Source organism: Lynx rufus, unplaced genomic scaffold, assembly GCF_022079265.1.
Source record: "Lynx rufus isolate CCGP_SWC_20201006 ecotype Redwood Valley unplaced genomic scaffold, mLynRuf1.p SCAF_4, whole genome shotgun sequence".
In the NCBI taxonomy this organism is placed as follows: domain Eukaryota; kingdom Metazoa; phylum Chordata; class Mammalia; order Carnivora; family Felidae; genus Lynx; species Lynx rufus.
This window is the reverse complement of record NW_025814856.1, coordinates 145,890,727-145,918,181: the sequence shown is the minus strand read 5'-3', so window position 1 is coordinate 145,918,181 and position 27,455 is coordinate 145,890,727. Positions and strand designations below refer to the sequence as shown.

Below are 27,455 nucleotides of genomic sequence, written 5' to 3'. Positions count from 1 at the left end.
CTCTTTAGGGGTCCACATTCCTGGGGAGAGATGCTGTCCTCTCTTAAGGCGCATGGGGAGTGGGCTGGCGGGACCTTTAGTCCCGGCCTGGGCTGGGGGAAGGGTGGCTTCTGACTTGCTGGCCTTTACAGCAGGGACGGAGACTGCTTTGGCAGGACTCATGGCTCCACCCTCAGTGTCCCTTTGCCTGTGAGCTAGGGGCCCATCCCCACCTCCCCCTGCTTCCCAGCTGCACTGAGGAGTTTGTGGCCAGCTTTCTTCACTTCCTCCCTTTGGCCCCCTCTGCCTGCTGAGCCCAGGGCCCAGCCCTGCCCCCAGTCCAGGCTCACCCCCGCCCCTAGGCCTGACTTTAGGAACTGGAAAATGGGCAGGGACCAGCCAGCAAAGGGAGGGCTTGGCATTTGGGGCCAAGCCTGGGCTTACTGGAGGTGGCTAGGGGTGGGGAGTAGAGCCCAGGAAGGAAATGTATAGGTGGACAAAGGAGGACGAAAGCGGGAGCCCTTGATTCCAGAGGTCTGGAGCAGCACTTATGGCTGTTATTTGTTATTTACTGAGCACTTAGCGTGTGCCAACCACTACCCTAAATTAGTTTTATATTCTCACTGCCAGTCTATAAAGTAGATAGTATAATCTTCAGTTTACAAACAGGGGAAGTGAGGTACAGTTAGGGGTCTGTCTAAGGGCACACGGATTTGGCTAAATAGGGTTTTGAACCCAGCCCAATCCTCTTCTCCTGCAAGCAAGAAAAAAGCTGAACTGGGAACCCAAGGGCAAATGGAATAACCCTAAGGGGGCAGGAAAACCAGCTGTCCCAGGGCCCCAGAGTGACAAATCCGTGTTTATTGTCCAGTCTTCTCCAGGGATCACGTGCAGGAGACGGTCCCAGCTTCCCGCAGGGCTGGGGCTGCTCTCCCACCGCCTTACCTCTGAGACAGGGCTGGGGTCAGGATGGAGCTGGGGTCCAGGGCGCGAGGTGCCCATCAGGGAGGCAGGCGCCACCCCGGGCGGGATGACAGACTCCAGAAGCCCTCCCTGAACAAAGACTGGGTGGGAGGCGGCCTGGTGTGTCCCCACCCCGCCTCCCCCAGCGCCTGCTGAGCCGCGACCACAGACAGCGAGGCGGAGCGAGCATGGCGGGGGCCCCGGCCGCTCTGCTGCCCCTCGTCCTCCAGCTCACGAGCGTGGCCGTGGCCTCCGCGACGGACGGAGGTAAGTCGGGGCGCTGAGGGCCTGGGGGCGGCCGGGAAGGACCCCATTTCTTACTCAGCCCAGCCTGAGGGAAGGAGCTGGCGCCAGGCTGCCTCTCCCGACCCCCAGCCTCGGGGTGCGGGCGCCTCTCGGGCGGCCTCGGTCCTCCCCGTCGGTGGAGGAGCCAGCAAGGGGGCGCGGCCCTGAGGTTGAGGCCCCGGTCCCAGAGGAGGGGGGGGGGGCTCCCTGCAATGGCTGGAGAGGAATTCCTGCAGGCAGCGGTGGGGGAGAGGCTGCCCTGGAATCTGGGAGTCTGAAGTTAATTATTTGTCTTGAGAAAGGGGGAAAAAAGGAGGCCCGCTATGGGAGCCGACTTTGAGGCTGTGTCTGGCCTTCTCCTAGGAGGGCAGGCGGGAAAAGAGGGGTCAGTGCAAGCACTTGGCAGCTGGCTGGGGAGAGGGGAGCCGAGGACAATTCCGTGGGGAGCAATCAGGCTCCGTGAAACAATCAGGAGCTCTTTCTGCTGGTCTCTCCAGGCAAGGGACTGGTCCTGTCTTCCCTGCCGGAGACCCCCCAGCCTCTCCCTGCCTCCCTTAGTGTGACTGCTTAAATAGGTCTGGAGGAGGGGTCATGGGGTGGGGGTGTCAAGCCGGGGCGGGAAGGGGGGCGGTTGACGGTACTGATCATCTGCAACTGCCCTTCAGGGCGCCAAGAAGAATGCTAGATACTGGAGCCATACCAAGGGAGCACAGTTCCAGGTGACAGGATACCCCGCAAGGGAGGGGGATGGGAATGTGCACAAGAGGTTTGGGTGCTGGCGTTTGTTGGGGCGTTAGACCCCGAAGGTGGGGAAGAGCAGGGCACGGGGGCATTTGCAAAAGGTCACCTTTGGACTTGCTGCTGGGAACCTTCAGATGTGTGACTTAGAGAGGTGGGTGCCAGAGAGGAGGAGCAGGTGGAGGCGGGAGGTGGGCTTTGGCTTCAGCCTCCTGAGTGGAAAGAGGGGAGAGAAGAGGGAGGAGTGGGTTGGGGACACCTGGGCGAGACCAGAGGCTGGTGGGTTGGGGGGTACAAAACAGGGAATCTGAGCCCCAGATCTCTTAGTAGGCGGGGATAGCATTTCCCAAGCCAAGAAACTCAGGCCAAAGCAGGTTTGGAAGAAAGAAGACAACTTGGGTTTCAGATTAGACTCTCCAACCCCCGCTTGGGGGTGTGGGGACAAGGGAGTGGGTGACACAGTCCCTTACCTCACAGGACTAGTGTCTTCGAGAAAGCCAGGCCCGGCCTCATTAATGAGCTGCCTCTGAGGGAAAGACCCTCCTCTCTCCGTCCTCCTCTTCCTCCTCCAGCCCCTCCACTGCCCACCCCCCACCCGGAAGAGCGATCTGGTCTGTGGGATGTCAGTGGAGTCAGCCTATCCCCGCCCCACGGTTTTTACTTTCCTGACTGAAGGGGAGGGATTAAAGTGAGGTGGAAATGGCTGTCCAACCTCAGGCCTGAACTCAGAGAAACCCCCTTCTCTGATGCAGTGTCATCAAAAAAACCAGGGACAGGCTGTCTTTATTCAGCCTGGTGCCTTGGGAGCTAGTGGGGGCCCTGCCAACTCCTTCCCCAAACCCTTCAAGAAATGCAGCCCCCTCTGCCCAGTGTGGGGTCCTGTCTTCCAAACCATGCAGGGGAGGAGGGTCACCCTGTGCCCCACCCCTGTCTACCTGCCCACTCCCCTGCCAGGGAAGGAGAAATGGTCTGTGAGGGTGCTGGCCTGAAAGCGTGGAAGGAGGAGAAGGCAGCCCTGGGTGGACCAAAGTGACCCAGACCAGCTTTCCCGAGTAGCAAGAACCTCTGTCGGGTACAGAATGCGGGCTCCCGATGTGGGGGTCCCCAGGCCCCTCTACCACAGGCCTGGAAATAGTGGCAAGGCTGGGCGCAGGGTGGGGGTGGAGCAGAGGGAGCAGTTGCCCCTCCCTGTGCACATTCTCTGGAAGCAGTGCCCTTGCTGACGGGTGAGGACAGGCAGTTGGGGGGCCAGGGCTGCTCACACCAGACCCCGGGCCCCATAAAGCAGCCCCACCTTTCACATGTCTGTCTCCCTCTCCTGCCCTGCAGCCTGCACTGGCTTCTGGGCCCTCCCAGCCTGACTCGTCAGCTCCCGGGGCTAACCCTGGCCAAGACCCTGACCCATGTCAAGATGGATGACCCTGACACGCTCCCCGTGGCTGGGGACCCCTCCGGCATCAGGGAGGCTACAGGGAGGCCCCGGTCTAGACACTCTCTGTCGTATCCCCAGCAGGTCAGGGACCCTGGGGCTGATATCTGACCGAGGTTCTTGCTACTTGGGAAAGCTGGTCTGGGTCACATTTGTTCACCTTCTCCCTTCTCCTTCCACACTTCCATGCCAGCACCCTCAGAGACCATATCTCCTTCTCTGGAAGGTAGGTGGGCAGATGGACAGGGGTGGGCCACGGGGCGACCCCTCCTTCCCTGCATGGTTTGGAAGACAGGACCCAGGAAACCTTGCTAGGAAACCTTTCACCCACAGGGCCACCTTGGATTCTTGTACTCTTCAGGTGGGGTCATCCTCCCAGAGCCCCCTGGGCTTGCTGACATCCAGGACTACCAGCAGCAGGCACCAGCCCCCTCCTCATCCCATGCTGGGGCCCCACAGGAGCAGTGGCGCCCCCTGGAGGAGCGACTGGAAAGGCTGGAGGCCCAGATGATGGAACTCAGAGAGAAGGTAGTGCTGGAGGCCGGAGGGCTTGTGGGGGGTGGGGGGTGGGGGGGTAGGGCAGGTCTTGTGTAGTGAGAGGAAGGAAGGATTGGACTTGGGGGAGGGGGCCCGGGAACTCTAAAACAGAGTTTTATTTTATTAGTTTTTTAATGCCAGCTTTTTGCTTTATTTATTTATTTATTTATTTATTTATTTTATTTTTTTTTTTTTTTTTAATTTTAGAGGAAGAGCACGAGCGGGGGACAGGGGCAGAGGGAGTGAGAGAGAATCTTAAGCAGGCTCCATGCTCGGTGTGGAGTCTGACTCGAGGCTTGATCCCACGACCCTGGGATCCTGACCTGAGCCAAAATCAAGAGTCTAACGCTTAACCGACTGAGCCATCCAGGCACCCCGAGTTTTATTTTAAACGCACATGGAGAAATTCTTATATGAACAGCTCTTCACATCGATTCTTTCATATAAACGAAGAGCCTCCGGAGTATTTGTTTTTTCCATCTAGACTTTCGTATTCTTTCATGTGTTTGACAAATATTATGGAGGACCTACGATACATAAGGCATCATCAGGAAAGATTTTGGATGGGTAAAGGACTTAAACTGTTAGAGAGAGGGGATCGGGTCCCCTTCTTTCCAAAGGAGAGGTGTGGGCGCGCCATGTCCCTCTGGGAGTCTGTCCAGACTCTAGGTCCTGAGAACCTGTGTCTAAACTGGACGCTGTGTGGAGGGCACCCATCTCTCCCCTGGAACTGTCAGATTTCCTTCTCGTCCTGCTTGGTCTTCACACCCTACAAATCTGCGGGATGTGTTGTAGCGGGGAGCTGAGCCAGTGCCCCCCACTTTCCCCTCTCCCTCTTTCCCCAGAACAAAGAGCTGCAGGCGAGGGTGAGGCAGCTGGAGTCCTGTGAATGCCGCCCAGCGTCTCCCCAGTGCTGGGGGCTGGGGCGGGCCTGGCCCGAGGGTGCTCGTTGGGAGCCTGACACCTGCACCGCCTGTGTCTGCCAGGATGGGACCGTGCACTGTGACCCCAAGCCCGACCTGCCCCACTGCCACGGTGAGTGCCACCCCGTCTGCCTGCCAGGACCACCTCGGCACCTAGAGATGGCCGCGAGTGCCTGAGTGACAGCACTATCTTCTCCCCAGGCTGCAGCCACAATGGTCAGACCTATGGCAACGGGGAGACCTTCTCCCCGGACGCTTGCACCACCTGTCACTGCTTGGTGAGTTCCCGCGACCCACCTGGATATCCCATACTTGGCCCCCTCACCTGCTTCACTTAAGCTACCAGCCACTGCGACCCGGTGTGCTCAATGTCATGTAATGGGGTCTGCCTGCCCCTCCCCCAAAGTTTTGGCCGCCAGTGGCTCCGGCTGATTCCAAGTGGCTATATTTTCTGGGGCTTAACCCCCCCCCACCACATGCACATGGCGGGGGCCCCCAAACCTCTCTGATTTGGGCCTGGCAAACAGTGGCATGGAGGGCAGAGAGGATGGAGTTGCTTGTCTTCCTACATGCCCCCTCTCCTGTGGACCCTCACTGTCCCTGCCCATCCACCTGTCCCTGTCATCTACCTGCCTATTCCCCCTCACTCGGCTCCACATCCACATTCTTCCAGCCTTTCCTTCCTCGCTCCTCCGTTGAGGAAGTTTTCAGTTCCCTTCCTAGGATCTCTCCACTCTGGGAACTTGCTGGCACCTGGAAGAGATGCTTTCTGGGGGCCAAGAGCAGTAGGAGATGATGGGAGTGGGGGTAGGGTGTCTCTTTCCTGCCCTCAGACCGAAGGTAACCCATGTACCCTGAGCTGCTTCAACTTCTTGCTCCTCTGGTGTGTCACAGCCTGGGGTGAGGTTTCAGTTCTGGAGGCCAGGTCCTCGGGGTTCTGATGGCTGGGCAGCCACTAGTCTGCTTCCCCACAGGAAGGAACCATAACGTGTACCCAGAAGCCATGCCCAAGAGGACCCTGTCCGGAGCCAGGAACATGCTGTCCTCACTGTGAGCCAGGTCAGCCTCCTGCCAGCCTCGCCTCCTGCACTCATTCTGGGGCCCCCAGAGCCATCGTCTGCCCCCTGCCCCCTGCCCCCTGCCACATGCCCAGAGAGTGCCTGCCCACCCACTCTGGCAGTAGTTAGGGAATTCAGAACGGAAGCACAGCCAGCAAATACTCACTCCGGCCTGGGACCGATCCAAAAGCTCTGTATGATCTTTTTCCTGCCCCCAGGGAGCTTCTAATCTAGTTGAGAAAAGAAACAGCCAACATAACACAAGATTTAAGATCCAATGAATAGAGTAAGAGAACGTAAAGAAGGGCAGTATGTGGTTAGCTGCCGGAGGCTCGGTGGTAAGAGACTGCTGTAAGCCTTGCATTTTGGACTTTCTTCTGTGGGCAATGGGGAGCCGTTGAAGGCTGCAGAGCCCGAGTGTGGCTTGTTCAAAGGAGTGTTTTAGGACTAACCATCTGGTATGGACTGGATGCAGACAGAACCAGTTAGCAGGCTAGTACAGTGGTTGTCTAGGCATGGAGCCAGGGATAGCAGTGGCTGCAGAGGGCGGGGTGTTTCTAAAACAATGGGCAGGAGCTGGTGGGTTAGACCCCACGCAATAGTGGGGAACTAGGAAGGCAGTGGTGCCAGTGACATGAAGGGAACTGGGCGGAAGTGGAGGCAGGAGCAGTGGCTCTGCTGGGGGATGTTACTAGCTCCGAGTCAGGGAGATGGGGTTGCCTGATTTACCCCCAAAAATACAGGATGCCTTGTTAGATTTGAGTTTCACATAAACAACACATACTTTTTTGGTGTAAGTCTGTCTCATGCAATATTTGGGACATACTTATACTGAAAAAAATATGGATCGTCTACGTCGAATTCAAATTCGACCCGGCATCCTGTACTTTATGTGGCAGAATATCAGCTGACGGGACACAGGGTGGGTCAGAGGCTCAGGAGACCAGCGAGGTCTGGAAATGTACACTGGGAGTCTTGGCCAGAGATGAGGAGTGGAGTCTTGGGAGTTGATGGATCCCAAAGAAAAGGGACACACACATTCTCTCTCTCTCTCTCTCTCTCTCTCTCTCTCTCACACACACACACACACACACACACACATGCACACAGATTTCAGGACACGTGGTGCCTCAAGGCCACTGCTAGCTCATATGATATCTTCCGTGAAATTTTTTAAAAAGCACCCTTTCCTCAACACTTGCATCTATTGTAAAATAGTGGAAATCTGATTATGCTTGAGTCAGACGCTTTACTGCCATCTGCTGGAAAGTTGTAGTAAATACAAAAATCTGTCTCCTGAATGGCGCTCTTTTTTTTTTTTTTTTTTTTTTTTTTTTAATTTATTTCTGAGACAGAGAGAGACAGAGCATGAACGGGGGAGGGGCAGAGAGAGAGGGAGACACAGAATCGGAAACAGGCTCCAGGCTCTGAGCCATCAGCCCAGAGCCCGACGCGGGGCTGGAACTCACGGACCGCGAGATGGTGACCTGAGCTGAAGTCGGACGCTTCACCGACTGAGCCACCCAGGCGCCCCCTGAACGGTGCCCTTTGATGTGGTTCCCTTGTGGGTGCTTTGGTTCCGGTACCCTGGGTCTCTTACTCGGGGGCCTGGCCCTGGTTTTTCAGGCTGCCCTGGAGGCCACAGGGATGGGGAAACATGGCAACCAGAGCCCTGTGTCATCTGCACCTGCCAGGTAAGGGAATCAGAGCCTAGTCCCGGCCGCCACGCACATCCCTGATGCTCGGCATGCCGAGCCCAATCTGGGGGCCAGACAGAGCTGCTGCTGCCACCCAGGCCTCGAGGCCTGCAGCCTGCTAGGCCCACCAGGCCTGCGGAGTAACTCAGCTCGGGCAGTGGAGAGGGAGGGAGGGCTCAGTGTCTGCCCTGCAGGCAGGGACCGTGCGGTGCCAGGGGCCCTCATGTGCAGAGCTCAACTGCCTGGAGAGCTACACCCCACCTGGGGAGTGCTGCCCTGTCTGCCGGCCAGGTGACCTCTCGCCCCACCCTGCCCCTCCATCCCCTCAGCCCCGGAGGGTCCGGTACCTACTTGGGGTCATGCCTTCCCTTGGGTGATGTCCACTCGCCCTGCTCTCTGCTGACCCGCCTGTCATCCTGACAACCCTCCCCAGGCTGTGAGTATGAGGGGCGGCCTTATGAAGAGGGGGCCAACTTCCTGTCCAGCACCGACCCTTGTCTCCAATGCTCCTGCCTGGTGAGTCCCCACCCGCCTCGTTCAGGCCTTGCTCCTCCATATACTCTCCCTGCTCCCCCTTGGGTCACACCTGCTGGTTTTTCATATACCTCCCAAGACCTCCTGCCGGTGAGGCTCACCCTCCATCGAGGTCCTGTGCCCCACCCCTCCAAGGATGTCTGACGCTTGTCCACCCTGCCCTGTCTGGGAGCCAGACCGGGTGGCTTTACAGAGACTGGTGTATTACAGAGGAGCCTGGTTCGCTGTGCACCCATCAAGTGTCCACCCAGCCCCTGCCCTGAGCCAGTCCTGAGGCCTGGCCACTGCTGCCCGACCTGCCAAGGTGAGAGCCCTGACCCTTCCCTGGTAGAGCTCCAGGTGGGGACATCACAGCATTTCTTCAGCTCCAGAGCCCATTCTGCTGGCCCTGACCTGGGGGGTTGGTCAGTGGGGAAGCGATGCCCGGCCAACGCTGCTCTGGAGCTGAGGTGCCTGGGCTCAAATCCCGCCCTTGCCATTTCGTGGCCGGGTACCTCTGAGGGAGTTACTCTGGGTCTCGATTCCCCATTTGTGAGGTGTGGATAATGCCATTCTATACCTTGATAAATGCTGAGCATTTTCATTTGCTATGTGCACGGAAGACACAAGGGGGCCCCCCCTCCAAGAAGACCACTAGAGGGTGACACTGAGTCACACACCAGCACTGTCGCAAAGGCAGTATTAGAAGCAGGTGCCGGGCACTGTGGACACTCAGAGGAAGGAGACCTAATCCAGCCTGGACACACAGGAAGGAAAGCGTCCTGGAGGCGGCGCGTCCTGAGTGAACCTTCAGGATAAAGAGCAGTTAGCTAGGGGAAGGGTGGAATAAGGCAGAGGGCATTCCAGGAAGAGAGGAGAGCTTGCACAAAGGCTCGGGACTGACAGTCATGTGAGGTGGGTGTGTGGTAGGCGGGAAGGTGCAAATGTACGCGAATGGCCAACGCTTACAGCGAGAGGTGAGGAGGGGCCAAGAGCTGGGGGGAGGTGGGCGTGGCCACACTGCGTCCCGGGAGGCCTTGCACTGGAAGCCCTCAGGAGTCTAGGCAGAGGCATGGCCTGGTCTGGTCTGGGCTCAGGGCATGTGAAGGAGGGTCGGGGCCGGCTGAAGCTGCTATCCAGGCCGGCTCCTTCCAGGCTTCCTCTGTGTCCATCTTTACCTCAACCCCAGGCTGCACGGAAGGTGGCTCTCGCTGGGATCATGGCCAAGAGTGGACTGCCCCTGGGGACCCCTGCCGGATCTGCCGGTGCCTGGTGAGTCCCTCCGCTGCTCCCACACCCCTCACCCCGCCCCATCCCCAGGCCAACCATATTCATCCCTTCATTTCACTGAGCACATCCCCTATGCACTGGGAGGGGACAGAGGTGGAGAAGACCTGATCCTGGGCGCTATGAGGGTGAGGATGGGGCTGTGCCCAGCTGTATGCCCAGTTCTGAGCATCGTAGATGTGCAGCGTGGGTTTGCGAATGAACTCTAAGAGCTTGCAAGCTCCGGAAGTGAGGCAGGTCAGGATATGACAGGCAGCAACAGCTCGGGGGAGAGAGAAATGCAGATTACGTGGAGACATCTAGAACTGCGCTGTCCCGTCTGTGGCCACCACCGCATGTGGCCACTGAGCCCTTGAAAGTAGCTGTCCGGTTGGAGATGGGCTGAAGTGCAAAATGTGGGATTTTAAAGACTTAGGACAAAAGAAAGGAATATAAAACATCTCATTGCTACTTTATGTTGAAATCACTTTTGGGGGGACGCCTGAGTGGCTCCATCGGTTAAGTAACCGACGTCAGCTCAGGTCATGATTCCATGGTTGGAGGTTCGTGAGTTCGAGCCCTGAGTTGGGCTCTGCATGGACAATGTGGAGCCTACTTTGGATTCTCTGTCTCCCTTTCTCTCTGTCCCTCCCCTGCTGGTACTCTTTCAAAAATAAATAGGGGCACCTGGGTGGCTCAGTCGGTTAAGCATCTGACTTTGGGTCTGGTCATGATCTCGTGGTCCGTGAGCTCGAGCCCCGCATCGGGCTCTGTGCTGACAGCTTAGAGGCTGGAGCCTGCTTCGGATTCTGTGTTTCCCTCTCTCCCTGCCCCTCCCCAAGTCATGCTCTGTCTCTGTCTCTCCCTCTCTCTCTCTCAAGAATAAACATTAAAATTTTTTTAAATAAATAAACATTTTTTGAAGTTTTTTAAAAAAGAAATAACTTTCGGATATAGTCAGTTGAATGGAATATATATTATTATTTAGTTTCCTCTGTTCCTTTTTGAAATTTGACTGCTAGAGTAATTTAATTTATTTTATTTTTTTGAGTGAGAGAGAGCATGTGTGTGCAAGCAGGGGAGAAGCAGAGAGAGGGAGGGAGAGAATCCCAAGCAGGCTCCGTACCCAGCACAGAGCCCGACACAGGGCTCGATCTCACAACCATGAGATCATGACCTGACCCAAAATCAAGAGTTGGACACTTAACCCACTGAGCCACTCAGGCACCCCTACTAGAGAATTTAAAATGACTTACGACTTGTGTTATGTTTCTACTGGGCAACACAGATCTAGAAAATCTTCATGGAAGGGATGGTGTTTACCTAGGTCTTAAAGGGTGAGTAGCGTTTAAGCAGGAAGAAATGGGGGAAGACATTCCAGGTGCTATGAACTGAATGTTTGTGTCTCCCCCAAGTTCATATGTTGAAATCCTAACCCCAAGGTGATCGTATTTAGAGGTAGGGCCTTTGGGAGGTGCTTAGGTCATGAGGGTGGAGCCCTCATGAATGGGATTAGTGTCTTTGTAGAAGGGACCCCAAAGAGCTAGCTCCTCTCTTCAGCCACGTGAAAACAGTGAAAAAGCAGGTGTCTAGGAACCTGGAAGCCGGTCCTTTTCAGACACTGAATCTCCTGGCACCTTGATCTTGGACTTCCCAACTTCCAGAACTGGGAGAAGTAAATTTCTGTTGTCTATAAGCCCCCCCCAGCCTATGGGATTTCATTACAGCAACCCAAGTGGACTAAGACACCAGGTGTAGGGAACAGTCAGGGCGAAGCCTGGGGGAAGAAGGTGGGGACGTGGAAACGTCATGTCCAGGCAGGGAGCATCCTGAGAAGGGTTGTGTTTCAAGCCAGAGCCATACAGCTTCCTGACAGCCTACCAAGGTCTGAAGACTCCACTGCGAAGGCCATGGGGCATCCATCCCCTTTGCAACCACGTGCCTCCCTTCCCTGTTCACATGGACCACCCTCCCGACACCTGTGAGAAGAGTCACTGGCTGCCCACTTACGGGACTGGACATAGTGAGCCCTGATGTAGGTGGGAACTCAAAGGGCGGGGGTCTGTCCGGGAACAGCCGTGGCGAGTAGCAGCAGCTACTGTTTACTCGCCAGCTTCCAGAGGTGGCTGTCACACCGGACACCATATCTCATTTCATTCCCATGACAAGGCTGTGAGGACAGGACTATTACTGTCTTTGCCGATGGGTAAACTGAGTCACAGAGAGCTTCAGTAACGCGCTGGGCACCATAACAAAGTACCGCAAAGGGGTTTGGCTTAAACAACAGAAATGTATCATCTCGTGGTTCAGGAGGTCAGAAGTCCAAGGTCAAGGTGTCCTTCCGAGGGCTGTAAGAGGGAATCTGTTCCAGGCCTCTCTCCTGGCTTTTGGTGGTTTGCTGGCAATCCTTGGTATCCCTTGGCTTCTGCCTTGATCTTCACATGTTGCTCTCCCTGTGTGTGTCTGTGTTCAAATTTCCCCTTTTTTAAGGACGCAGTTTTTGGAGGGGCCACCCCACTCCAGTATGACCTCAGCTTAACTAATTATATATGCAGTGACCCTATTTCCAAATACGTCGTGTTCTGGGGTGCGAGGGGTTAGGACTTCAACATATGAATTTGGAGGGGGGCACAGCTCAACTCATAACAACATCTAGTAAGCGCATCATGGGAACTCGACTGCCATTTCTGCCACTTGACGGAGCTCTAATGGCCCCTTCCCCTGCCCGCTGTGCCCCCTCCCAGGAGGGCCACATTCAGTGCCGCCAGCGAGAATGCTCCAGCCTGTGCCCGTACCCTGCCCGGCCTCGTCCAGGCACCTGCTGCCCGCTGTGCGATGGTGAGTCAGTGGGTGGAGTCTGGAGTGGGGGTCCAGAAAGCTCACCTGTGGCCCAGCTCAGTCTCCCATGAAGGCCAGGACTTTAAGGCACCCTATTCCCCAACAGGCTGTTTCCTAAATGGGCGGGAGTACCGCAGCGGAGAGCCCGTGGGCTCTGGGGACCCCTGCTCGCGCTGCCACTGTGCCGTGAGTGTGGCTGACCTGGCAGGGAGGGCCTGGCTTCTGGGCCTGCCTCTTGAATGCTGATCAGGCCCTGTTGGCAGAACGGGAGTGTCCAGTGTGAGCCTCTGCCCTGCCCGCCCGTGCCCTGCAGACACCCAGGCAGGATCCCTGGCCAGTGCTGCCCAGTCTGTGATGGTGAGCTGGGGACTCGAGTCACCGGGAGAGGGGCAAGCACTGGCCCAAGAGAGGCTCGGGAGGGGGGCGGGGTCGGGCGTTTAGACCTACAGGAAGCTCCCTTGAACTAAAGTGCAGGACAAGTCCTTGATCGGCCTAGGCTCCCGTCACCACGGGTGGGGGTCACGTTCTCACCTTCTCATGGCACACTGGGCACCATGGCGGGGCCCTTGATCCTGGAGGTAGGGGAGGCTGGCTCATCAGGGTTGGGGGGGGTGGATGCTTTGAGGTGACGTGAGGCTTCCCCATCAGCCTCCAGCCCTGCCCCCGGTCCCCCTGTCCTCCTGACCAGGCTGTGAGTACCAGGGACACCAGTACCAGAGTGAGGAGACCTTCCGACTCCAAGAGAGGGGGCGCTGCATCCGCTGCTCCTGCCAGGTAGCCAGTCGCGCCCTCTCACACCCCAGATCTGTCTCACCCCTTGAGGACCTCTCACCCGGCATCCCTCCTAGGCTGGCGAGGTGTCCTGTGAGGAGCAGGCGTGCCCGGTTGCCCCCTGCACCCTGCCTGACTCTGGCCCCCAGCTCTGCCCAGGTATGTGTGGGGAGGGAGAGAAAGAGGAACAGCTTCAAAGGAGTGCTGCTCGCAGGCGCTGAAGACGCAGGGGTTCCTTCACAATAAGGGGGGCACTGTCCGGTCCACCAGCCACTCCCAGCGTGGGGTCAGAGGCCACCGTAGGCCTGGCAGAGCCAGGGCCCTGTGGTCTGGGAAGGTCAGGGGTGGCAGCAGGTGTCTCGGTTGCCATGGTGACAGCCCCCCTTGCGGCAGCCTGCGTGCTGGATGGAGAGGAGTTTGCTGAGGGGGTCCAGTGGGAGCCTGATGGTCAGCCCTGCACGGCCTGCTCCTGTCATGATGGCGTGCCCATGTGTGGGGCTGTGCTCTGCTCCCCACCCCCCTGCCAGCACCCTACCCAGCTCCCCGGTGAGTGCCCCACCCTGATCTGGCCTTTCCCCCCTGCTTTGTCCAGCCCGCCCAGATCAGCGGCTCTGATCAGTCTGCCTCCCCCAGGTGCCTGCTGCCCCAGCTGTGAGAGCTGCACCTACCACGGCCAAGTGTATGCCAATGGGCGGAACTTCACGGACGCGGATAGCCCTTGCCGCGCCTGCCGCTGCGAGGTACCACCCCAGGCTTGCTACTGCCCTGCTGAGGCCCTCCTGGAGCCCACCCCCATTGCCCTCTCCCCTGCTCCCAGGCTGGGACTGTGAGGTGCTCCTTGGTTGACTGCCCTCCCACAACTTGTGCCAGGCCCCAGAGTGGACCCGACCAGTGCTGCCCCAGGTGCCCAGGTATGTGCTTATGACACCTGTCTGGCTTGGGGGCCCCGGAGCCAGCTCTCCCATGGCCCCACGGGCTCAACAGATACCCTAGCAAGCAACAGCCTTCTGAGTTGTTTTCAGACACAGCTTGGACTTTCTGGAACTCACAGGGTATGGGTAGGAGGGAGAGTAGAGAGATGTTTATCCCTTCATGTTCCTGTATGTCCCTTCCCTCCTGTTCTGTATTTCCTCCTCCAGTACCCTTACCGGTCAGATATATCCCTGTGTCTATATAAAGCAGCTCCATGCCACAAACGTTTGGGTCTGATGTGCGGGAGACTGGGTGCTGGGATGCAGTGTAACCTGGTCCCTGCCCCGCCCTCCTGGAGAGTCTGTACCAGAGCGTGTATCACAAACACGGGCACGTTCATGCCCGAGCTCCTTGGCTGTTCACCCTCAGAGGCATACACACATGCATCAGGTAAATGGGCTCAAATATGCCTCCACATGCGAGCGTGTGCTCGGAGAGATACCAATGCCTGCATACACAGACCCTTCTTCCACTCTCTCTGTGGTGCTTCCTGCTGGCATTTCCTCAGTGGCCCTGGACTCCAAGGATAGATGGGCTGTCAGCCCATGCCTAGAACCGTCAGTCCTCGCCCCCACTCCTGCCCCTCTCCCTGCCCCAATGCTCAGACTGCATCCTGGAGGAACAAGTATTTGTGGATGGCGAGAGCTTCTCCCACCCCCGAGACCCCTGCCAGGAGTGCCGGTGTCAGGAAGGCCATGCCCATTGCCAGCCTCGGGCCTGCCCCAGGGCCCCTTGTGCCCATCCACTGCCTGGCACCTGCTGCCAGAACGACTGCAATGGTGAGGTGGATGCCATGGGGAAGGTGGGGGGGGGCGGTCTCCTGGGATGGCTTGGCCCCATCTGCGAGCTTTTAGGGTCGGAAGGGCAGCCTACCCGGGGAGGAATGGGCCCCTCCCAGGCCTATAGCTGCCCCCTCCCCCAGGCTGTGCCTTTGGCGGGAAAGAGTACCCTAACGGAGCAGACTTCCCCCACCCGTCTGATCCCTGCCGTCAGTGTCGCTGTCTGGTGAGTCTGCCACCTGGGTGAGAGGAGGAGGCTAGGGGAGTAGGGGTGGGACTTGGGAGACCAGGAGAGGGCCCCCAAGGTGGCAGTCAGAGGGGTGGGGGTCTCCTCAGCCTCCCACCACTAACCGGCCTGGCGTGGGCCCTCTGTTGCAGAGCGGAAGCGTGCAGTGCCTCTCCCGCCGCTGCCCGCCGCTGCCCTGTCCAGAGCCGGTCCTGCTGCCCGGAGAGTGCTGCCCGCAGTGCCCCGGTAGGATGCGCACACCCCTCGGGCAGATCCGCATGGGAGGGAGGGGCGAGCCTCCGCAGCCTCTCCTGGGAGCCCTGACTCGCGCGCGCGCTCTCTGCAGCCACCTCCTCCGGCTGCCCGCGGCCAGGGGGCGGGGTCCCGGCCCGCCACCTAGAGTATTTCTCCCAGCCCGACGACCCCTGCCGCCGCTGCCTCTGCCTCGATGGCTCTGTGTCCTGCCAGCGGCTGCCCTGCCCGCCTGCGCCCTGCTCCCACCCGCGCCAAGGGCCCTGCTGCCCGTCCTGCGACGGTAACTGGCGCCCCCTCCCGGCCTAGGCAGCACCCCACCCCCACCTGCTCCCTCCAGCTCTGCCCCCAGCCTCACCCTACTCCGTCCCCTCTTATGACATGTCCCCCTTCCTCCAGCCCCTAACACTGCGCGACCCCAGTACCCCCCCCTTCCTCCGGGCCCACCACTCCCACGTCGGGGTTCTCACTAAGAATGTGGGGGGACACCACCCGGTTGGCAGGGCCAGGGAGGCCGTGGTCCTGGCAGACGGCCACCACGACCGCCACTGCTCCCGCCTTGCTCGCCTGCCCGCCTAGGCTGCCTGTACCAGGGGAAGGACTTTGCCAGCGGGGAGCGTTTCCCTTCGCCCACTGCCTCGTGCCACGTCTGCCTCTGCTGGGAGGGCAGCGTCAGCTGCGAGCCCAGGGCCTGCGCACCTGCTCAGTGCCCCTTCCCCACCCGGGGTGACTGCTGCCCTGCCTGTGATGGTGAGGGGCAGGGGACTGTGGGGATGAGGGGCTGGGAAGGCCAGGTCAGCGTCATCTTTACTGCCCTAGAGTGAGTCCCCAACATCTGTCACCGTAACAGAAAACACTGGACTAAAACCTGGGGTTTCTCCTGCTGCTGATGCTATTTGGCTCTGTGACCCTGGGCAAGTTACATAACCTCTCTGGGCCTAATTTTTCTTAATTGGAAAAATACATTTTAAACTGTGTATTTTTGTAAAACACATATAACATAAAATTTACTGCTTTAACCATTAAAAAAAATTTTTTTTAACGTTTATTCACCCTTGAGAGACAGAGCACGAACGGGGGAGGGGCAGAGAGCGAGGGAAACACAGAATCTGAAGCAGGCTCCAGGCTTTGAGCTGTCAGCACAGAGTCGACGTTGGGCTCGAACCCACGGACCGTGAGATCATGACCTGAGCTGAAGTCAGATGCTCAACCGACTGAGCCGCCCAGGCCCCCCTACTTTAACCAGTTTTAAGTGTAACTCTAATTTTAGCTCCTGAAAAAAAAGAGAGGGTTGAACAAGGCCCACTCAGTTCCCCAGGCTTCGGTCACTCTTGTACTATCTTAGCAACATTTGCTACATACCCTCTTGCACCTGTAAGTTTATTTAACTACTTTTCTTCAAATTAACCTTTTATTTTCTTAAAAAAAATTTTTTTTAATGTTTATTTAGGTTTTTTTTTTGAGAGAGAGAGACAGAGTGTGTGCCGGGGAGGGGCATGCAGAGAGAGGGAGACACAGAATCCCAAGCAGGCTCCAGGCTCCGAGCTGTCAGCACGGAGCCTGACACAGGGCTCGAACTCGTGAACAGCGAGATCACTGCCTGAGCCGAAGTGGGACACTCAACTGATTGAGCCACCCAGGCGCCCCATCCTTTTGTTTTTAAACCTACTTAGAAAGGAGTCTTTAGGGGCGCCTGGGTGGCGCAGTCGGTTAGGCGTCCGAATTCAGCCAGGTCACGATCTCGCGGTCCGTGAGTTCGAGCCCCGCGTCGGGCTCTGGGCTGATGGCTCAGAGCCTGGAGCCTGTTCCGATTCTGTGTCTCCCTCTCTCTCTGCCCCTCCCCCGTTCATGCTCTATCTCTCTCTGTCCCAAAAATAAATAAAAACGTTAAAAAAAAAAAAAAGAAAGGAGTCTTTATATCATACTGTAAATGAGTTAGATTTTCCAGGAATGAAGATTACCATAATTATTAATACAGTTAAAAGTAGAACATTAAATTTGAGTCAGAAACTTTTGCCTGCCAAGGCTTTGAGACGGAGACTTGCCTCTCTCTCTCTCTCTCTCTCTTTTTTTTCTGTTAAGACTTTGTTTCTTTACAGCAGTTTTAGGTTCACAGCAAAAGCGAGAGGAAGGTACAGAGATTTCCCAAGTGCCCCCTGCCCCCAACACATGCACAGCTTCCCTCCTTATCAATATCCCCCACCAGGGATTTGTGGTTACTACTGACACCTCATTATCACCCAAAGCGCCCTCTCAGCAAGTGTCAGAGAGCTGCTTGCTACAACCCTGGGATCCCGTCCAGGTCCCTGGTTAGTCAGGGGGCTCGGAAGAATATTGGAAAGACGATACCTTGATCAGTGTCTCCAAAGCCATCTCGGGCTATCTCCAACTGTCCCCAAGTTGGAGAAATTGGTACCTTCTGGCTGGGTGTGGCCTGTTGAGCATCCAACTCTAGGGACAGATTCCCTGTGGGTCTTTCCAGAGAGATTACGGGCTGAAAGGGGGAAAGTGTGCCCTTTGGCCGGTGCCCCATCCCAGACTCCTTTGCCCCCCCCACCGTCTCCTGCCAGGATTGAGCCTTCTCCTTGCCCCCAGTTGCTGGGTCTTTGAGGCCTCAACTGGGGCCCAAGGTCAGAACTGGATGACTGCTCACCTCTCACCATTTCTGCCCCCTGCCCTGCCCCTCCCTGTCCTCTCTTGAAGGTTGCGAGTATCTAGGGGAGTCCTACCTGAGCGGCCAGGAGTTCCCGGATCCCCGAGAGCCCTGCAATCTGTGTACCTGCCTTGGAGGCTTTGTGACCTGTGGCCGCCAGCCCTGTGAGCCTCTGGGCTGCAGCCACCCGCTCACCCCGGCTGGACACTGCTGCCCAACCTGCCAGGGTAGGACAGCACCTGCCCTTCCTGCCCCTCCTGGAGCCCCCAGGGGCCCAACTGGTCTTACCACCGTCACCACACAGCACACCCACGCCCCGTGCTCTCCTCAGACCCCTGAGGATCCACACCCTCCTGGCTGTCCCTGCTGTCTCCTCAAACTGCCTTACACTTCCAGAACTCCCTGCTCTCAAATTGTCTCGTCGCCTTCCTGAGATGTCACATCGCCAGATTCAAACCCATTCGATGGCTCCCATGCCCCCTGAGTGACCAGTCACAAGGGGGAGCGTCCCTCCCGCCTGGCTTGCCTTTGCCCATGCTCCTGAGCCCAGCCCATCTCTTGCCTTCAATTCCGCGTGTGTGTGCCCACTCGTCACGTGGGCCCCACAGATAGAAACTTCCCAGCGGCCTTTGACCCCACCTCCAGACCTGACTCCCTTCGTGCACTCAGGTCTCGCCGCTCACAGCCTGGCCAAGGCCTCACCTTCCCGGCCACCGTGGGCCACACTTATCTCTCCCTCTCTGACTCCCTAAGCGTTGGTAGGGGTCGTCAGGACCAGCTGCGTGTGTGTGGCCATGGGGGGCTGCCCTGATGGCTGCTCTTTCAATGCATTTCCTGCTCTGCCAGGATGCCTCTATCATGGGGTCACCGCAGCCCATGGAGAGACCCTTCCTGACCCACTCGACCCCAGCTGCTCCCTCTGCACCTGCCAGGTGAGGTGGCCTTTGGGGAACGTGGTGACCTTTCATCCCTCGATCCTCCTCTCTGGCCCGGAAGAGCTCGTCTCCTCACCCAGGTCTCACGGGGGACCATCTAGCGGAAGAGGATTGGATTCTGGTCTCCTGGGCCGAGGGAGGGAGGTTTGAGCCCGGCAGGCTCAGTGGGGGCATCCTGCCAGGGGGCAGTGCGTAGCCTGGTTTCAGGTTGTGATGACACGGAGTCGGGAAGTAGCAATTGACCTCTCTCCCCCCAGGAAGGTTCCGTGCGCTGCCAGAAGAAGCCATGTCCTCCAGCTCTCTGCCCCCACCCCTCTCCAGGACGCTGCTTCTGCCCTGTTTGCCACAGTGAGCTGCCTTCCGCGTGCCCCAGCCCCCCATGCTCGTCCCCACCCCTCCCCCCTCTTTCTGTCAGGCCTGAGCGAGGTCGGACAGGGCGAGGTGGCACAGCCCCCCACCCAAGAGAGGTCTTTCCCACAGGCTGCCTCACCCAGGGCCAGGAGCACCAGGATGGGGCAGAGTTTGAGGGGCCCCCAGGCAGCTGCGAGTGGTGTCGTTGTCAGGTATGGTGGGGCGGGGGGGGAGGGCGTTGGCGTCGGGGCTAGGTCCCCATGCCTCTGGGGCGCCTGGCCTGGAGGGCAAGTCCCTGAACCTGCATCTCCTGCAGGCCGGCCAGGTCAGCTGTGTGAGGCTGCAATGTCCCCCTCTGTCCTGCCCACTCCAGGTCACGGAGCAGGGGGGCTGCTGCCCTCGCTGCAGAGGTATGCCCAGCCCCACGTGGCTGCCCCCTGGCCTCTGCCCCCGGGCCCGATGCCCCGTACCGGCCCCCCCTCCCTCTCCTTAGCTCTCCTCCGGCCTTCCCCCCTCCCTGGCCACCCACCTGGCCCTCCCACACCTTGGCCCTGAAGCTCTCATCCCTGCAGGCCTTTGGTTCCTCCTACCCCTCCGTGCCCCTGGCCTGCCCAGACCACACCCCCTCAAGACTGACACCTTCCTGACCACACTAGTCATCATCGTAATCGTACCGTGTGCCACATTCTGAGCTCAGCACTTGACACACAGCTCACTTAATCCGCACACGGTCCAATAGGTACTATTATCACTCCCATTTTGCAGATGAGAAAACTGAGGCACAAAGAGATAACATCGCTTGCCTATGGGCACGCAGCTGGTAGGTGGCAGTCAGGATGTGCATCTAAGCCATCTGGTTCTAGAATATGAGCCTGTTTTAGGCTGCCTCCTGGCCCTCACCCTCATACGCTGCTCAGCAGGGTGTAGCTTCCACAGAACTGTCACAGCGTCTCACGCGCCCTTGAGGTAGGCAGGACAGATGAAATCCCCATTTAACAGGTGAGGAGACTGAGGCTCGGAGAGATTGTTACCTGGGGCACATGGTTAGTGATGGAGCCTTTCATTCATGTCACATGCATTTATTACATGCCTGCTGCATGCCAGGTGCTGGGCTACCACCAACAGTGGCTGCTGCCTGGCACAACGTCTAGCAAGCAAGCAGGCACGGAAGGGGATAAGAACCGGGTGTTCCGAGCCTAGCCCAGGGTCTTTCCCGTCCGCCACAGGCAGGAGCACTGCCCCAGGCCATCTTTCCACCATATCCCTATAGATGCCCCTCCTGGCACCCGCATGCCCTGCTGGCCACCCAGGGTGGGGGGACAGGGGCACGCGTGCAGAACCAAGACTCAGAGCTCGTCCCTGCCCACCTGGGACACAGGCTGCCTGGCTCACGGGGAGGAGCACCCGGAAGGCAGTAGCTGGGTGCACCCCCAAAGCCCCTGCTCCTCCTGCATGTGTCACGAGGGCGTCGTCACCTGTGCCCGCGTCCAGTGTGTCAGCTCCTGTGCCCAGCCCCACCGAGGGCTCAGTGACTGCTGCCCTCGATGCTCTGGTACTGGGAGCCTGGGGCCGGGTGAGGGAGGGCGGGGAGGCAGCACTTCTCTCCGGGCTGGGCCGCAGAGACAGGCTGCTCCAGGAGAAGTGACCCCCACTCTTGCACACACCCCAAAATCTGGAGCTGGGGGCATCCCCTAGCATTCTTGCCAGCCTGAAGTCTCCCTGGTCCTGTTCTGCCCCAGACTGTGAACATGAAGGTCGGAAGTACGAGCCAGGGGAAAGCTTCCAGCCTGGGGCAGACCCGTGTGAAGTGTGCATCTGTGAGGTGGGTGAGGGCAACGCCGAGGGGCTGGGCACCACAAAGGGGGCAACCATGGGGAGCAAGCAGTATGCGGGTCAGAGATAGGAATGTGCCCCCCGGGGCCAGGAAGCGTGGGGCAGGACAGGCGCTGAGCGGGGTGGGGGCAGTGGGCAGCCCTCCTGGCTGGAGTTTAGGGTGGGTGTGTATGGGAGGTAGGGGGACCCCTGGGAAGTGGTTGGGGGGCCTGTTAGGGAATAACATTTGAAAGTAATGGTGAGCCGATGAATGACGCCCTGTGCCCAGGGATTTGGCAGGGGAGGGGAGGAAATGGCATGAGAGTGCAGGGGCTCAACACTTATAAGAAGGTTCAGGCCTGGATAACTGGAAAGAGAAGGGGACGTCATCTCCTGGGACTAGGGCATGGGGTGAGGAGCGATCTGGGGAGACGTTGAGTCTCTGCAGACTGGAGTTTAACCTGCGCAGGGTACACCCAGCAGGAGGAGCAGCAGGCAGATGAAAGGGCTTGGGGTCCAGGGAAAGAGGGTGGCTCTCGGCTTTCAGGGCCCGGGACCCACCCCCTTTGCTCACTCATTTTTGTAGCTGCAGCCTGAGGGGCCCCCGAGCCTTCAGTGTCATCGGCGGCAGTGTCCCAGCCTGGTGGGCTGTCCCGCCAGCCAGCTCCTGCCCCCTGGGCCACAGCACTGCTGCCCCACCTGTGCCCGTGAGTCCCTGGATGTGGGGGTAGACAAGAGGGTAGGACTGCCATCCCCAGAGTGACACCGGAAGTCAGTCGCTCTCCTCTATAGTCCTGGCTCTCACCCTATTTTGAGTCCAATGGACTATTCAGGAAGCCCTGGCTGGTGCGGCCTGCACCTCTCCCCCACCCCCAGAGGGGGGACTGGGGAAGCTGGCAGGGAGGGATCCCTGGACTCTGAAGCCAGGCGCAGTGTGTGGAGCATCTTGCCCAGCAGGTGGCGCTGTGGGATGGGGTTTTGCAGGTTGCGGGCTTGAGGGCCGTAATGTGAGGCCAGAGGGGCTACAGAGGTGGGGAGGTATTCTTACCAACACTTGTTAGCATGTGCCTCAGGGAAAGAGAAAAGGACTAACATTTAGTAAGCACCTACTGTATGCCGTACCTGGTACTTGGCGTTTTTAATAAACACTATCTCATTTAATTCTCATTTACCCAGTGAGTGGTGTTATTATTCCCTTTTACAGATGAAAAAACTGAGGTTCAGAGAGATTGATTAGTCTGCCCAAAATGGCCCAGGCACTGAATGCTGGAGCCAGGATTAGAACCTGGAGTACCTACCTGGCTCTCTGTGCTTCCTTGTGCTGTTTTAGCCAGGTAATATAAAAGGAAATAGGAGAGGGAGCAGGCGAGGCCGGCAGTCTGAGGGTCCTTAGTGACCTTAGGCTAAGGAAGCCACACCTTGTCCACTCCCAGGCCCTCCACCCTAGTAGTCTGCAAAGTTCTTTTTAAAAAGCCCCAACTTTTCTTTGCGGACCCAAGAGGAAGGAGGACTCATCCTCTTGGAATCAAGGTGCTGGGAATATGGGTATGTCCCAGGCCCAAGAAGTCCTGGGACACAGCGGGTAAGTGGGCTTTTGCCCCCTGCTTCCCCTCTCCATCCCCGACGCTGAACTCTTGTCTTCACAGAGGCGCTGAGCAACTGCACAGAGGGCCTGCTGGGGTCTGAGGTGGCCCCGCCGGACCCTTGCTACACCTGCCAGTGCCAGGTGAGCCCCCCGCCCTGGGGATTCCCAGAGCTCTCTCTTCTTCCTCCTCTGTGCACTGTGGCAACAACTCCTCTCCTGCCACTCCAGGCTCCCCGCCCACTCCGACACGCGTCCGCACACCTTGAATATCATATCTGGCCTCCACCCTGCTCCCTCCCTGTTCTTCTCTACTGATGGCGTTCACATGCCCTTCCACAGGACCTGACATGGCTCTGCATTCACCAGGCCTGTCCTGAGCTCAGCTGTCCCCCATCGGAGCGCCACACCCCCCCTGGGAGCTGCTGCCCCGAGTGCCGAGGTAGGTGCCGGCCTTGACCTGCATCCTGTGAACACGAGCCCAGGGGGGAGACGGGAAGGGTGGCATCCAAAGGCTAAGGGGGCAACCTGAGGTCTGTACTTCAAATGTGGGCTTCGTTCTCTTGTCGAAATGAAGGGTCATTCAGTGGGGTGCAGAAGGTAGAGGAAAGCAGAGGATGAAGTCTGGATATTCAAGGCCTGGCCTGGGGCTTGTCACTGGGCTCGGAGGCCCCAGGCCCATTGGACAGGCATTGCACTGAGCTGGCAGCTGGCCCATGGGAAGGTTCCCTGTGACTCTTTGGGCTTCCAGGACCCTTTCCACTTCCCTCGCACTGGTTGCAGGGCCTGCCATCTGGTAGGTCGTCTGGATACCGGTTGCAGAAATCAGCACCATCAGGGTGCTAGCGGAATGGCGCGGGCCTTCAGGGTGCGCTCCAGGGAGGAGGATGCAGGTGGGAGGACCATGCTCCCCCCTCCTCACTTCTTCCTCCTCAGAATGCGTGGTGGAGGCCGAGGGCCGGAGAGCGGCGGATGGAGAGAGCTGGCGGGACCCTAGCAACGCTTGCATTACTTGCGCCTGCCATGTGAGCTGGGGGTGGTGGGCAGGTAGAGGGTGGGGCGGAGGACCTTACAGATGGATAAAGGGAGGAGTCTCAGGACACTGGACCAGTGAATATGGGGTCTTTGAGGTAATTAGTAAAAGGCGCCCCCTCTGGGTGAGAGCGGGCAGTGGCATCCCTGTGCCGGGGCAAGGAACTAAGGGCTGGATTTCACCCCCACTGGAACATGAAATGGGTGTTCTTGTAGGGCAGGGGCAGAGAGAAGGGGCTGCTGCCTCAGACTGTGACCCAGAGGCTCCCAGAAGTGTGAGGCCAGGCACCCCAGGCCCTGCAGGAAGTCCCTAGAACAATGACATCTGTCCTCAGCGGGGCCGCGTGGAGTGCCACCTGGAGGAGTGCCCCGCCCTCTCCTGCCCCCAGGGCTGGGCGAAGGTGCGAGAGGCTGGCAGCTGCTGTGAGCGATGCCAAGGTGCCAGCCAGAACGATGGGAGTTGGGGACGAGCGAGACCCAGTGTGAGGGACGGGCAGTTGACCCTACCCCGCTCCTGTCCCCTCAGCCCCCGCCCAGTCGTGCGCGCACGAGGGCCGGGCGGTGGCCTCCGGGGAGCGCTGGGCCGTGGACGTTTGCACCACTTGCTCCTGCGTGGCAGGCACCGTGCGCTGCCAGAGCCAGCGCTGCCCCCCGCTCTCCTGTGGCCCCGTGAGTGCCGCGTCTAGGGCGGTGGGGTGAGTGGGCATGTGGCAAGGCCTTCCTGGTAAGACCCGGCGGGAGGAAGGAGGCAGCGCTTGGGTAGCGGCCGCGGCGCGGTTGGGAGGGGGGCGGGGAGAGAGACCCTGCGGTCGTGCAGTTCTAGGCGCGGCCACAAGGCGGTGCCCTGAGCCCGCTTGCGGTGAGCCGGGGAGATTCCCAGGAGATCCTCGGTCCCAGGGGAGCCTCTGCGAGGGGCACCGCAGGGAGGGCGAAGTGTCTGACGGGATCCGGGGCTGAGGCCAGGACGAGGCCCCCGCCCTGAGTCCCGGCAGCTGCTGCCCCCGCTGCCTGCCCCGACCCGCCTCCTGCATGGCCTTCGGAGACCCTCATTACCGAACTTTCGACGGCCGCCTGCTGCACTTCCAGGGCAGCTGCAGCTATGTGCTGGCCAAGGACTGCCGCGGAGGGGACTTCAGGTGCGCAACCCCCTCTGCCTTCTCCCTAACTCCCCACACCTGTCCCTGCTGACTACTGCACCTGGGCCTCTCACGCCACAGCGTGCACGTGACCAACGATAACCGGGGCCGGAGGGGTGTGGCCTGGACCCAGGAAGTGGCGGTGCTGCTCGGGGACGTGGCGGTGCGGCTGCTGCAGGGCAAAGAGGTCACGGTGAGCAAAGCTGAGGACCCAGGGATGGTCGGTCCCGTGCTTTCCGCTGTCCCGACGTCGGCCCTCCTCCTGCCTCCCTCCTCCAGGTGGACGGGCGCCCTGTGGCCTTGCCCTTTCTGCAGGAGCCGCTGCTGTACGTGGAGTTACGGAGACGCACCGTGATCCTGCATGCCCAGCCCGGGCTCCAGGTGCGGCGCAAGGGCCAGTGGGGGTGTGGGAGCCTTGGACCTGTTCAGGCCTCTGTCTGTAGAGGGAGTGGGAATACCAGCTGGGTCCCGTGCCAAATCAGGCCAGTGAGGTCAGAAAGTTCTGCTGGATTCTGAGGGGGAGGAAAGGAATCATGGTCGGAGACCTTGGGTGCAGGGAAGGGAGGTCTGAGCCTGGTTTCTAATCTTGATTCAGTCACCAACGCAGTGGGACTCTTAGGCCAGTACCAACCCTCTCTGGGCCTGTTTTCTTATTGGTAAAAAGGGGGAACAATTCAGGGGATGCCAACTAAGGTCTACGTGGTTTCTGAAATTCCTTCCAAATCCCATGTCGAAGAGTAAATTTCTCCCTGCCTTCGGCAAGAAGTACAATTTGTAAATGCCTAAAACAAGTCTCGTCGATACTTCTGATCTGGACTCTAATCGTGCTTCATCCTCCCTAAGGCCCTAATGCCCATGAGAAAGTGAATCTCTGAAGCATTTCACCAGGGGGCCCAGTTCAGGGGTGCCGATGGGAGAAGGTGCCCTCCTGCCGGAGCTGTGGGCAGCTCTTCATGTCTTCTGTGTGTGCCCAGGACTCACAGAGCACGTGCCAACTTGGCTTTGGCCAGGGCAGCCTCCTTTCCACGGGGAACCTCTACCCGCCCATTCTCCTCCCCCACAGCGTGGAGTGTGCTGACAGTGCATGGGGCCAGGGTGGACCCTGGGCTTCTGGGGGTCCCTACCTTTCCCCATTCCCCGATTCCAACCTCTCTGCCCAGGTGCTGTGGGATGGGCAGTCTCAGGTGGAGGTGAGCGTGCCCAGCTCCTACAGGGGCCAGATGTGTGGGCTCTGTGGGAACTTCAATGGCTTTGCCCAGGATGATCTGCAGGGCCCTGAGGGGTTGCTCCTGCCCACAGAGGCTGCATTTGGGAATAGCTGGCAGGTGAGTGGCGCCCGCAGGAGCCGGGTGGCTGAGTGTGATCATAGAGCAGCCCTCTTATATGGAAAGGGGGGTGGGCACGAGATGGGCTTTGCAGCTTCAGGGTGATTTGGGGGCTTCTTGCTTCTGTCGTGGTGCTGGGGGAGGCAGCGTGGCCTGTTGAATGAGGCCTCATCATCCGAATCCGCAAGCCCTGCCTTGCCACTCACTGGCTGTGTGACCTTGGGTGAGTCACTTAACCTGTTCTGGGCCTTAGCTTGTCCAGCTGTAAAATGGGGACAAGGAGAAAGTAGCTGGTGCTTCCTTTGCTATTCTTGTCGGGAGATTTTTGGAGCTAAACCAAAATATTTAGTGGAAAGTGTTTTTGAAGCACGTAGCACACAGAGATCAGCCGCCAGTGGATGCTGTGACATCAGGGTCACTCTTGCCACCTAGGTCCCAGAAGGGCCGGGACCCAGTCGGATATGTTCCAAGGGCCGCGAGGTGGATCCGTGCAGGGCAGCGGGTTACCGTGCCAGGCGTGAGGCCAACGCCCGGTGTGGTGTGCTTAAGTCCTCCCCGTTCAGTCGCTGCCACTCTGTGGTGCCACCAGAGCCCTTCTTTGCCGCCTGCGTGTATGACCTTTGTGCTTGTGGCCCCGGCTCTTTGGCTGACGCCTGCCTCTGTGATGCCCTGGAAGCCTATGCCAGTCACTGTCGCCAGGCAGGGGTGACACCTGCCTGGCGGGGCCCCACACTCTGCGGTGAGGGGGAAATGCCCAGCGCGAGTTGGGGAAGAGGGTGGCACAGGGCTCAGGTGTGGATGTGGTAGGAACAGGGTAAACCGCAGGGGTGAGCGGGGCACCTGGAGCGCTGCCAGGGTGCCCCTGTGACCCTGCCTTCCGCTCCACCTGCAGTGGTGGGCTGTCCCCTGGACCGCGGCTTCGTGTTCGATGAGTGTGGCCCGCCCTGTCCCCGCACCTGCTTCAACCAGCACATCCCCCTGGGGGAACTGGCCGCCCACTGTGTGAGGCCCTGCGTTCCTGGCTGCCAGTGCCCCGCGGGCCTGGTGGAGCACGAGGCCCACTGTATCTCACCCGAGGCCTGCCCCCCAGTCCAGCTCACTGGGGACCAGCCACCCAGGCCTCCGCCCAGCCCTGGCCAGTAGCCAGGACGCCAGGACTCATCAGGTCAGAAGCCTCTCCTCTGAGAACAGCTCCCACCCTGGCCAGAGCCATGGAAAGAGTACCCCACCCAGGCACTGGGGTCCTGTGTCCCACAAAGACCTCATCGTGTTCAATCAGAAGCAGTAAAATCGGGGCCTCTCCTACAGCTTACTTGTGTCTGTGTGTCTTTTCTGCTGGTGCTGGGATGGTGGGGGCTTGGAATATGGGGTACAGCAGCGGTTAGTGTCCCCAGGATCAGAGA

At 58.9% G+C, this 27,455-nt stretch overlaps 1 protein-coding gene across 1 annotated transcript; it reads left to right on the top strand.

Moving 5' to 3' along the window:
* The first annotated feature begins 960 nt into the window (after positions 1–960).
* Positions 961–27,364, top strand: KCP (kielin cysteine rich BMP regulator). The gene is made up of 42 exons (XM_047095984.1): positions 961–1,209; positions 3,756–3,922; positions 4,777–4,966; positions 5,056–5,132; positions 5,829–5,913; positions 7,539–7,606; positions 7,804–7,900; positions 8,043–8,125; positions 8,354–8,447; positions 9,312–9,394; positions 12,133–12,226; positions 12,333–12,412; positions 12,490–12,583; positions 12,915–13,000; positions 13,075–13,156; positions 13,391–13,543; positions 13,631–13,737; positions 13,815–13,908; positions 14,575–14,748; positions 14,892–14,974; positions 15,127–15,220; positions 15,321–15,509; positions 15,806–15,976; positions 17,930–18,106; positions 18,726–18,811; positions 19,072–19,162; positions 19,295–19,377; positions 19,482–19,575; positions 20,544–20,717; positions 20,905–20,987; positions 21,564–21,684; positions 22,624–22,703; positions 22,902–23,001; positions 23,496–23,584; positions 23,927–24,029; positions 24,118–24,260; positions 24,555–24,727; positions 24,809–24,920; positions 25,007–25,108; positions 25,888–26,052; positions 26,485–26,791; positions 26,945–27,364. Exons 1-42 carry the CDS (start codon positions 1,131–1,133, stop codon positions 27,193–27,195), a joined length of 5,058 nt encoding a protein of 1,685 aa, XP_046951940.1. The 5' UTR covers positions 961–1,130; the 3' UTR covers positions 27,196–27,364.
* Positions 27,365–27,455: the final 91 nt, after the last annotated feature.

Bases quoted from the DNA above. Each gene is read 5' to 3' on its own strand.
- KCP (XM_047095984.1), top strand. From the start codon at position 1,131: ATGGCGGGGGCCCCGGCCGCTCTGCTGCCCCTCGTCCTCCAGCTCACG. The intron at 1,210-3,755 runs GTAAGTCGGGGC...TGTACTCTTCAG, and splicing joins GGCCTCCGCGACGGACGGAG to GTGGGGTCATCCTCCCAGAG. The intron at 24,728-24,808 runs GTGCGCAACCCC...CTCACGCCACAG, and splicing joins TGCCGCGGAGGGGACTTCAG to CGTGCACGTGACCAACGATA.